Source organism: Chaetura pelagica, unplaced genomic scaffold (assembly GCF_000747805.2).
Source record: "Chaetura pelagica isolate M959 unplaced genomic scaffold, ChaPel_1.0 scaffold212, whole genome shotgun sequence".
Taxonomy (NCBI): Eukaryota; Metazoa; Chordata; class Aves; order Apodiformes; family Apodidae; genus Chaetura; species Chaetura pelagica.
In genome coordinates this window covers 218812-230906 of record NW_009952365.1, presented here as the reverse complement: position 1 = coordinate 230906, position 12095 = coordinate 218812, and the positions used below count along the sequence as shown (strand labels likewise).

The 12095-nt window shown below is 43.4% G+C and overlaps 1 protein-coding gene across 1 annotated transcript in view; it reads right to left on the bottom strand.

Moving 5' to 3' along the window:
* Positions 1–12095, bottom strand: part of NFIA (nuclear factor I/A) — a 243208-nt gene that overhangs the window by 16977 nt on the left and 214136 nt on the right. The window contains exon 10 of the mRNA XM_010007955.1: positions 6887–6978. Coding sequence (XP_010006257.1) covers positions 6887–6978 — 92 coding nt within the window. The remainder of the gene's footprint in view (positions 1–6886; positions 6979–12095) is intronic.

The following is a 12095-nucleotide window of genomic DNA, read 5'->3' as shown; positions in this document are numbered from 1 at the left end:
CCTGCTGAATGGAAAAAAGAAAACTGGTTTTTGGCAGAAGTTCTTCAAGAAGTAGAACATAGGCCATTGTTATTATGAAGACTTTTCAATGAAAACGCAGAAAATCATTGCCTTTTAGAGTAATTGTTTAGCTAAAGAAAGGTTACACAGCTTGTAGAGAATTTAGTAAGAAATTAAATCTCTCCAGCTCATTCATCATATTTCTCCATTTGCCAACTCTTCCCACTAGGCCCACGCTTACTTCTTCTCTCTCCTCTCCCCTACTGTGGAGCATAAGTAATGGCCATAAAACCCACAGAAAGGGTGCCTTACGCACAGGCTTCCTGTTTATTGTAAGGAGGGGGAAAAATAAGCAGTAAGTTTAATTGCTTCGTTTGGGAAATTCGTCTGTATCCATTGTAAATAATTCTCTGCTGCATCTATTGGAAATAGGATGCTTAGTGCTGGTTTCAAAAAAAAAGGCTGAACTGCTCACCAGAGCCTGCAAGGAGGAGGAAGAAAAACCCCAGGAAAAAGGAATCTTCACCTTTATAGTGCAACATATGCTTTCTTCTGGAGGTACATCATTCACTGCTGCTTTTTACGAACTGATCTGAGAGCAAAACTTCAGTCTGCCCCTCTGTGTAAAAGCTCAATTAAAGGGGTTTTGTGCACTGCACTGAGCTGAACAGACAGTGAAGGGAATGGAAGCTGGGGAGTGACCCTGATTTCTGGCTACCTTTGTATCTCTCTGTGGAGCCCACTCTGGACTGTCATTAGCAACTGTGATCAGAGCAGCACGTTCACACTCACCGAGTTATTATGTGATCAGGGGCACATCAAGAGCACCACGACCACATGTGGGCTCTTTGCTCCCATCACGATGGAACCATCTCAATTTTAGCTCAGCGAAGGGTTCAGCCAACGTTTTCTTGACTAATTTCCACAAAAGAAAAAAGCAAGTGTAATATGGCCAACCACAAAGCAAAGGCAGGATCTGAGATCTTTCAGCTTCCCAGGGTCCAAGACCTGCTGATGCTTGATAGACTGACACTGCATTTTCTATGCACGCTCTCTTTAAGCTTATATTACATTTTTAAAGCCATTTCCAGGCCACCCTCAAGATCAGACCAGTACAGCTGCTCCCTGGGTAGAAGATGAAAGACAGCACCAATGTTCAGGTCACATATCAGTAGCTTTGTACCACCGGTTCTGCAGCAAAACACTTTTTTTACTCCGAGATCAAAACTTTCAGTCTCTGCTTAAAAGTGCTTTGCAGCTTAAGTTTCTCCCAAAGCCATGTGTGCTGGGCTTGGGAGGTTGCTTTATGGAATATGTAGTTCTCAGGGGGCTGGACTGATCTGAACAAATGCTTCCAAATTAGTGTTCTTCACCTTCATTCATGCTCAAACACAAGTGGTGCATTTAGCCTGGAGGATAAGTATCCCTGTCCTGGGTAGGAACAAGCAACAAGTAGCACTGACCTGGCTTATAAATAGTTCTGCTTAGAACCCCCAAAATAAGAGGCCTGATCTTGTTCCTGCAGCCTCTCATGTTCTCTGCACGTCCACAGCAATGCTGGAGCCACAGGCAACCCTTATGCATCCCCTGAACATGAACTGCTCAGAAGTGGAAGCTCAGCCGTGACCTCACTGCAGCAATACCAGGAGATCCTGACCTACCCCTTGCTCCCTGAGGGCTAGCAGGTGCTGCCTGTCCCACCACGGCGATGCCTGGGTGCTGGGAAAGGAGGGAGAAGGAAGCAGAGGCTGCAGAGGACAGGCAGCTTGTGTTTCTCATGAATAAAGCATATGGACATGAGCCGTGTGGGAGCCTGGCAGCTCTGTGCCCCTTCCCAGCAGTGCAAAGGGCAGGGCACCGTGGCAGGGGTTCTGAGAGAAGGAACACATGGAAAACCCCCGTGAGGCTGTGACAGAGGCACACAATTCATTTGTCTAAATAAAAATGTGTGCACTGGTTTCATTCTTCCATAGGGTGGCAATGGAACCTGGGCACACAGCAGCTCGGCAGCTTCGGTAGCTCTGGAGGAGCCGCGCTGGTTTCCTGCCCAAGGTGCTGACTTTGATCTATGAATCCTCTGCACTCTCAGGCCCTGTCACCTGCGAGGCTGCTCCCCTGCCCCCCCTGCCCCCACCACAGCGAGGGGCTTCACCTGCACCACATTCCTCTGGATTCAGTGTCTGGGCAGCAGTGCCTGGCTGTTATCACAGAAGGACCATCTACTCCGGAATGTGCCTCCCTCCCTTGTCTGACAGAGCTCACATCTGCTAACCCACAGGACACAGCATAAAGCTCATTTTTTCTCTCGTGACCTTTGTTTTAGAGAGCTGCCAGTGAAAAACTGCAGTTTGCTGTTTGCTTTCTAAAAGGATCGTGGGGAAGCAGAAGAGCCTTTCGTTTGCCTCTTGAAAAGAAAGTAATTGTACAGTAGGTTTGTATATGCACCTGGTTTTTTAGAGATAAATAAAAGCCTAAAAGAAGCAGCTACAAACATCCCACTGTCTAATTCAGGGAGGGCAGAGAACAAGAGCTGTAGCTGGGTGACTCCAGGGCCTCAACAGGGACAGGGTGAAAAGACAAGACCTTGGCTTGCGATCCATGACCTGGCCCTAACTTTGGGATCAGGCAGAGGAGGAAGCAGGAAGAACTTCTTTTCTTCTAGCAAATAGTTTTATCTTTTCCTAGAGAACCGTGAGGGAATAAATACTTGGTTTTGCACTTAACTAAGCCCTAGAAACTAACTGGGATGGATCTGATATAAGGCATGTTTACATTAGAGAAGGATTTTTCCTGTAACAGCTGGCCAAGGGGGTGCAGGATACACTTTCTCTCTTAAGCAGCAAAGAAAACCATTTAGTTTCTCGTGGGTGGTAAAGCAGTTGATCCTCTGCCTGGTTGCCTGCAGTGGGAGGTAGTTTCTGCTCTGTGCATCCCTGTAACCTTAAGTTAAGGCACAGGGTCTGCTGGCAGGTAGGAGGGATTAGATGGAGCAGGCATGTGCTGCTCAGGAGCTGTTTTTAGCATCCAAAGTAGAATTTCCAGGAAGATGTAGGGTAAGTAGGTGGCAAACAGGACTCAGCCTAGTAAACAATGTTCAGTGTGAGGTGGAGCTGCAGCACACTGCATACCTAACGATACCTAGAGGAATTCTGTCCTGCAGAGCAAAGCGAGGGCATCAGCAATCAGCAAACGCCACTTAAGAGCAGCGAGTGGCAACACAAACTCCAGCCACAAAAAGCAGGTTGCTAGTTTAGAGTTCCCAGCTGCACATACTCTGAGCATACAGCCTGTGTTTCACAATTACTTTATCATTTGGTGAGGAAAAAAAACAACCCAAAAGCTCAGAACCTTTATTAGTGTTGCTGCTACTGATAGGCCAGAGCCTAATTAATGTGATGGTACTTTCCCATTTTGATACCACTCTCCTTATTACAAGTCCTTGGCAATATGAGAGACGTATCTATTACTTAGTCATGAGGTATCTAGACCAGCTTGCTTTTGAAACTAAAGACTGTGTACCCCAGGCATACTGTATTTCTGATTTGCATATGGAAAAGGCAGTTTAAAAGCTGATGCCCCCATATTGCTTGAGAGTCAAGTAGCAAAAGTAAATGATTTATCAAGCAAAGGTTACAACACCTGTGCCTTTTTGTCAACATATACAGAGAACGCCAAGTCAAGTGTTTCTTCTAATAGCTCCAACAGAACTTTAGATTCAAATAACCCCCCCAGATAGGACAATTAAGCAGTGAGCCACTGGAGTGGCAGAGTGATGGGTGGGGCAAGCAGAGGCAGTGTCTGAAAAAACAAACCAAGTAAAAAGTTTTGAAGCTGCTAAAACCAGACAAAGCTAAAAACCCTTTTGGGGCTTTCGTTACTGAATCAGAACTACTGAATTAAATCAGTTTATTTCCTAGTCTCTGATGTCACCGAGTTGTCATCCTGCCTCAACCTTTGCTGACACAGGCAGATGGCCTTCTTCTAAATAAAATAGTATATAAATTCTATAAAATTCCTATTTGAAGCATTATATTTGAAGCAATCTGACATAAATTGGAACCTGCTGCTAATGGAAATATCTACTGCTAATTTTTATAATGCCCATGAAGAAAGGCACGTACTGGTTTTGGTTGTTTAAAAACAGCTCAGGACAGACTGATCCTTGCTCAAACCCAGCCATGCTGCTGTGCATTTGTCTGTGATTTTATTCCAATGTTCTGCAAAAGCCCATGAATGCCCATGTATGGGAAACGTGACTTGTGCTGCATGGTGCTGCCCCATCCCTGTGCACAGACCCACTTCTGCAGCCTTTTAACACTAATAACAATGATGCGTAACTAGTGCCCATAGTCAAATGATTGACCAATAGGTCTGGAAAAGACAATCAGAGCCACCAAAAAGCTGACTATAATGATCTCTTATAGCTTGTAGGGGGACTGTAATTTAAAAAAAAACAGACGCTCAGATACTGTCTTCATTTCTATTTTGTTGTTCCAGCAGTAGAGAGTTGCTCAACCCTTATATTTAAGCTTGACTTTCAGAGGCTTTGAGTGTTTACTGCTTCCTCTTCTCTAAGGGAGCTGTGTGTCCTGGCAGTCTTTGGTCTTCGGGACCTGTATCTTAGGCTGACTCTGAATGTACCAAAAAAACCCTGATGGAAAGCAGCCACCCCAGCTGTTTTTAATAACACAGGCCTATGTGCTTTTATATTTTCATTTTGAAAATATCCTAAGTGATTGTCCTATACACTAATGCCCAGCAAAAAGAGTACAAAAGCATGTCTTTGTTTAGAGGAATGCTAAGTAAAGCCCAAACCATAGCTGTTAGTTTTTCTACCTCACTTCTCTGATTTAAAACAGAGTCAACTTCAGAGTTGTAGTAATAAGTAGTAGAATAAGTAGTGAGTTTTGCTGATAAATTATATATTTAGTATCAAGTGGGTTGTGGTGGTATAATGATGTATAGAAGCACAGAGATGCAGCTGGAGTCAGAGACTGGAAGTCAGTCTCCTTACCCACTGCAGCATGCTTGACTTTAATTGAAAGCTGTGCTTGAGTATTGTTTTTCACTGTACAGCATTGTTATTCACTATACTGCATTACATAGAAGCACTTAAAGTAAGGCTAGAGCACTTTAAAATGATTTAAGTCATAAATAAGAAGGATAAAAGTTTACAGTCAACAAACTTATCTGGGAAACCTAGGCTGTAGGATGCAAGTAAGTTTAAAATATTTTGGAGACTTAATATTGTTGTGTCTTACTACATAATCAATTTACCAACTAGCAGTTTTTCTAGTCTTCTGGAAAAGGTAAGTAGCATTCTCCAAAGGGTTTCAAGTTTTCCTGAGCCATGAAGGAAAAGACCAAATGCTTAAGGACTTTAACAGTAAACCTTAACATTCCTGTTTCTCAGATTCAGCTATTTCTGTGTATTCCAGTTGTTTCCAAAACAACTGGAGAAGTAAGATTTACACGGGGATGCGCATGAAAACTTGTCATGTGCATGAACTGACTGAAGGAAGGGGCCTGAAAAGTGGGGTGCAGGCTGAGTTTTGTGAAGGTATAAAGAAAAGATCAGAACCCGATGGGTTAAAGCCCTGCTCTGCACTGCTGGTGGACTTTCTGTGACCCTATTTAATGCAGAGAAGGTTTGAGATTCGATGCAGTTTAACCTGTGCTGTCGACAGAGCTATAAACTAAAGCCCCTAAGAAATTGTACACAAAGAGCAGATACACAGAGAAAACACAGTTCACAGGCATCTGGTTGCAGCCCAGTAAACTGAAAATCATCTGTGAGGAGGGACTTGTGTTTCACTGCCAGTGGAGGTGCTGAAGCCATTGCCACGAGGAGTCTGTCTTCTTGCATATACTGGACTGCGCTATGGGATGGCCATTAATCTGTATACAAATTATTCAGATGCACAGTAATGAGTTGGTAGAGCTTACAAGAGCTAAGCGAGTACTCCCCAATCTGCTAGGTATCTGAATTCCTACTCTTTAGTTATCACAACCAGCTTCTTGCTGCTGACCTTTCAAAGAATTGTAATGTAGTCAAGCAATCACTTAAAACTACAAACTACAGTTGTCCTAAAGCACTAGCTCTGCTCACTTTTTTATACCTTCAACCCTATGATAACGTGATATTAAGCACAGACTTAATTTTTTCAACATCTGGCTCAAATTAGCTGCTAACAAAACTGCCAACAACTATTTTCTTAATCGACCCTGGGAATTTGATACAGCTTGGAAAAAGCACATTTAAACCTCGTCCTTCTCCTAAAGAAACACAAATGTTTACTTGAGCTTCTGATTTGACCATAGCAGGACTATGAATTCAGTTAACTCAGCTTTATAGGCCTGCCTCAACTGGGCTTTTTTCTCTTTGTGTAAGGAAACAGATGTGCTCACAATTACAAAATCTCCTGCTCACTCAAAGCCCACCCTGCAAATGGCCAACAAGGAATTCAAGTCCAATTTTTTTACATGGAAGTCATTGGAGAAGTCTCCCATAGTCTCTGGTGAGGGACTAAGGTGCACTGTTACCTGATGGGTCTCTCTGAGCTTCTTTTGAAATTACATTAATTGCACTGCCCGGGGAACAGGTTGGAGCAAAAGTCTCAGCCCTGGGGGAAAAACCCAACCCTGTGCACTAGAAGCCAGTATCTTAGAAAGCAAGGGAGATCTTTCCAGTTACAAAAGCAGTGTTATTACTACGTAAGCCCAAAAAACCACAACAGACAAACAAACTGCAAGTGACATTTCACTGTAGTTACTGAGACCATGTGGGTGAAGTGACAGCAGCAATGCATCTGGCTCCGGGGGGACATGTTAGAGTACACTGAAGAAGAAGAGGCTGCAGGCATACAGAGAAGTGAAAGCGGCCCACCTGAGTCTGTTGAGGGATATTTACAAAGCTTGGATCCCGTGGTCCAACACTGACGAACCGGTTTGCGGGGGAGGTGCTGGGTGTCGAGTAGGCTGTGAAGGGAAGGGACACATGCGTTGAGGAAGCGGCACTAGATTGCACACAAACAACACCAAAACACACTGTCTCAGAGCCACCCAAGCAGATGTTTAACATAGAAATGTGCGAACGTTTTAGAGAGCGAGAGTTTGGTTTTAGACACTGGAAAGGTTTGGGTCTTAGTGATGGGGACGTCAACACGGAGAGGACCGGGCTGGTGGGAGAGGAGAGGTCCTGGCCAGGCAGGGTGGAAATGGAGGGTGCCTGGGGAGAGGCTGCTGGGTCACCTCCACCCCAGAGGAAAACCACTGCAGGCCCTTCCACACTGGGATAGCACAAGAGACTTTGGTAGGTCCCGGTGTTGCCCAACTGTTTTCACTCAAATATGTGGTATCTCTGGTTTTAACAGAGATTTGTATAGCAGTGAATTTACTGAAGTGCTTATTAACAGAATCAGACCCTTATTTCATGCTAATCCAGCATTCTCTCTCGAGATAAAGTTTTGGTCTTCATACTGCTGTGGTCTGCACTCTCTAAAATGTTCACTTGATGTGTCTGACAAACTAGGCAGATCCTTTCGGTAAAAAATTAATGGGTTGCAGTTTCACTGGGGTGGTAAGTGCAATCAGTCTGAAGGCTGAAGCTGCCTTTAAAAACTGGAATGGCTCCCATAAATGTAAAGCTATTAAATGCAATGCAAGCCAAGAACCCAGATTACTTCCAAACTTGAAGTACTTTAATGATTTTATTGTTGCATTATATTCTCCACTGCAACTGTCCACAATGCCATGTACTTCCACATCCAAAAGCTTTCAATGCATTTTCAGTCTTCCTCTCATTTGAAAACCCCCCATGCAATCTTCTCCCTTGTTCAGTTTTTTGCCTGTTCAGATCTAAATTCAAATTACCTAAATAGACGCCTTAATATAAACAATGATTCTGTCTCTTTTAAATATATTTATAGGAATGTATTCTGCTGAACAAAATCCCCAGACAATCCAACTATCCGATGAAGAGACAAAAAACAATGTTAAAAGGAAAGTTACTTGCCAAATTCCAGTCAGGCTAAATATAATGATCAGGCCTCAACACTACAGAAAAATAAAGCCAGTTAAGAGCTGGAGAAGCCACTGAGTTGTCTGCAAAAGATGTATTACATTGGAGGAGCCTTTGGTTTAAGACTGCACTGAATCAGACCAATGCTCCACCTTCTCCACTGTCCTCTCTCTCTCACAGGGATTATAAGCAGGTGCACAGGGAAGAGCCAAAGCAGGTCACCTATCTACTCTCTCATGTTCTTTCCAACCCTCTAATTATTTTCAGCTTGGGGACTTCCTGTATTTAATGGCCCACAAGGGACTTCTCACTGATGAACACCCAACCGGCCCTTGAGGCCATGCAAATGTGTTGTATACCACAAAACCCTTTGGTGAGGAGTCCCCAAAACTGTGAGCATGCAGACCCACTTCCTTCCCTCCCCTCTCTACCCAAGTCTCACAGACATCTCATGATGCCTCCTAATCCTTACAATTATACCAGACACCTTCACTTGTTCCAAGATCATTCCCCTGAGATCACCCCAGGAACTGCTTATCTTCCTTTCTCTCTGATCCCAGGGGAGATAAGGCACTCCTGACTTCTAAGAATTCATTCTCTCCCGGTTGTTTCTGGTGAGGTGAGCTTTTCTCTCCAAAACCCCAACACTTTGCTAGGACTTGCAAAATTCAAGCAAGGAGCACCTTTCCTTCACAAAGTTTTAAAGGCATTTTAAGTGCACTAATTCATCTTTCCAAGCTGATTTTGCAAATTGCAGTGAAGCTTGCATATTAGGGCACAAGCAGGTACAGTGGTTGTTATGCATATCTGCAAATCAAGGAAGAAAAGGCACTGAGCAGATTTGCTGAGATGTTCTCTTTGCCTTTTTACCATGTTCATTTGCTTAATAATTCCAAGAAGCCACAGATTTGCAGAGGGTAAATCTCTCTTGCTAGTGCCATGTATTAAGATTGTTCTGTACTGCTTCATGATGAGGTATTTTTTTTAACTAGCTGCTGAACTCTGTGTTGTGCAAGACTAAAAATTCCCTCTGCAGAAGGGAAAATTAACTTAAAGCTTAAAAATCAAATATCTGTTGTTTGGTTCTTTGGGTCTACTTTTAAGGAAGCAGAATGAGTGGAGGGGCCATTTAATCCCTTGGAGCAGGTAAGTTCCACTCAGAAGGGAAGGAACTCAAGATCTTGTTTACAGTTCCCTGCCGGCAGATAATTTTGCTGTGATACTTGGTAGAAAATCAAAGGGAAACCATCAGCACCCTGTCTTCAATGGCTTCTCTGTGCAAGCAAAAATTCTGAAGCATTTGAAAAGTGTATAACATGCACAACAGTCCCCTCAAACCTTGCTGGGTGAGTTACTATGTGTACCTTTCTTCTATAACCCTCCAAACTATGTTTAACTTGCTTCCTGAAAATACTCAGATGTCAGCTTGGTATTTCCTTAAGGTCATATCATGACATTACTAGAGCCAAGAAGTGCAGAGCACCACAATGACACATATGCAGAGCAGGCTTTACACTGGACTCTCCTGAGGTGCTAGTCCCACTTCACTGTAAAATGTCACGAGATGTTTGCAGCTTGTAAGGGGCCATTTTGGCTCAGAATATTAAGTTGACATGGTACACACACTAGCAGTTTTGCTACATGGGAATGGCAAAGACCTATACTAGATTACACTAGCTGACAGCTGGCCTGTAGGGCTTGAACAGAAACATCCTCCTGACCAGCCTACTCTTCCTGCTACTGGAATTCACTAAGGATGGTTTGCAACATCATAGCCCATAGCCAAGGAAATGAGTGTGATGCCATAAATTTGCTATGATGCTTCACTTCAGCAACAAGCAAAGCAGGAACTGGCAGAGAAGGAACATTTGCTCACACAGACAGCTTAGATATTTAGCCAAAATGGCAAGAAATCGTATGAAAGACAAGACAAACAAACAGTTTTGGGAATGTCATGTAGTTTAAAGTTGCCTGTAGTAGGATAATGTTAATTTAAAATATACTTTCCTGAAATAACTTCTAGTAAGTGTAGGAGTGTGTTGTTCTGGATTAAAGACGAACTTTTGGTTGGTAAAGATAACTGGGGGGGTGATAACCCAATGTACCACCAGGTTTCTCTTTTACAGACCAAGATGACAGGTACATGTGCTTGTTATGAAGAGCTGTGCTGTTCCACAAAGGACTAGGAGTCCTTGTAGTTGTTGAGTTGTGGTGAGAGAATTAACTGGAGGAATGTGGTGCAATACAGCAATTCCTACCACAACGCCTGCTGCAGCTGAGTGTCTGAGAGGGAACTGCAAATTCTAACAAATTAAATGATACAGTCATCACCCTCTTTTTTATGGATGGGGAAAGGAGTGAACAGAAAGCTAAAATGGCTTGCCCAGAGGGTGCTCAGTCAATGCATAGCAGAGAAAGGGAGAGAAATCCAATCTGATTATGAATCCAGTAGTATAGCCACAAGATCATTCTTCTCATCCTGACACAAATGCTGTTTAACACGGAAACTCCTTTGTGCAAAGGGACATTAAGTGATAACAATCTTGCCCAACAAGGGAAAACAGCTAACTCTCTCCCCATGTAGAGTTGTGAACCTCAGAAAATAAGATTTAGTTTAAAAATGCTCTTGGAAAATCATGGTGTAGAGGATGTCAGTATTTTAGACTCTGCACTAGAATGAGGGCTGCAGACTCTTAACACTCAGATTCAGTTATGATAGTGATAAAGTCCAACTGGCATTTAGTGGAGGTGGTGTTTTCTTTGGGCCATGAGATAACAAATCCAGAAACCGTCAAGTTCAAGAAAATGTTGTGTTGTGTTTGTTATGGGTTACCAACCAAACAAAATTGAGAAGAGATCTGAGATAAGATAATTTTGGGACTGCTGCTGATATCACGGACGTGTTCTATTGAAAAGGCTTTTCATGAGGAAAAATGAACCCTCCCAAACTTCATGAATCCTATCTCCATCGTGTCATCTCACTGAGGAAAATGCTGGCTTTCCAAAGGGATGGGATTGGCAGCTGAAATTTTCGTCTCCCAGAGCATGCCTGGCCACCTAGTAGCAGCAAATCCCTAGTGCGCATCTCCAGGGGCTCTTCCTTCCTTGGACAGCACTAATGTTCATGTTTTGGTTAATGTCACAGCTGGAGAGTTTCACTATTGCTCTGAGAATCATTAACCACCTTGTGATTTTTAGCTTTCATTCCCAGGAGGCCAGGCTGTATTGAACAGCTGCTCCTGGCTCCTGCACCCCTCAGGAGGGCCATATTCCAATTTTTTGGTAGGGCCGTAGCTGCATTTTGTTTCTGCAGAAGGCTTTCTGCTAGACCGAAAAAGGGAAGGAGAATGGAGCAAATGCCAGTCCCTTTCACTCCATTTCCTTGGGGGGGGGGGGCTTCATTCTCCTCCACACAGCTAAGGAGAGAGTCTGGCCAAAACCTAACATCATTCCTGCCTTTGTTGCATAAGTGACTTTCCAATATCCTAAAGCTCCACAGGGCACTGAGCCATAGCCCAGCGACACTCCCAGCACCGGTGCACTCGAGCAGTTTGTAACCATGGAAAACACCTTTTTGTGCAGCTTTTGTGCAACTCTGGTGAATCCGCATTTGCTATTTGAGGGCTAATATTTAGTTAAGGAAAAAATAAACACCAATGAAAATGGAGGGTTGGTACTGATTGACATGCTAAATGGAGTCCAGTGGGCCTTTCTGGTAAACTCTCACTGCCAGGCTAGGAACTTGAGTTTGTTTTACTCTTTATGTGGCCAGCCACTTCCACTGGCTTTGCTATATGTGTAATAGTTTTTCTCAGCAAATATTCCCTATAATCTACTTTTCTGTAAAATTTGTCCCTAAATTGAATTATATGCTTCTTTTCATCTCCAGTCACTATTATTCAAAACCCTGACCAAAAGGGAAGATGCATGCCTGACTATGTACAGAACTATATGTTTAGACATCAGCGTAGCTAATTAACAAACAGTAATTATGTTCCTAATCTTTTGTTTAAATACCATTGGCTGGCTGCTCTGGAGAAAACCTCAGCTCCCAATTAAGGTGGCAGCTGCCTGC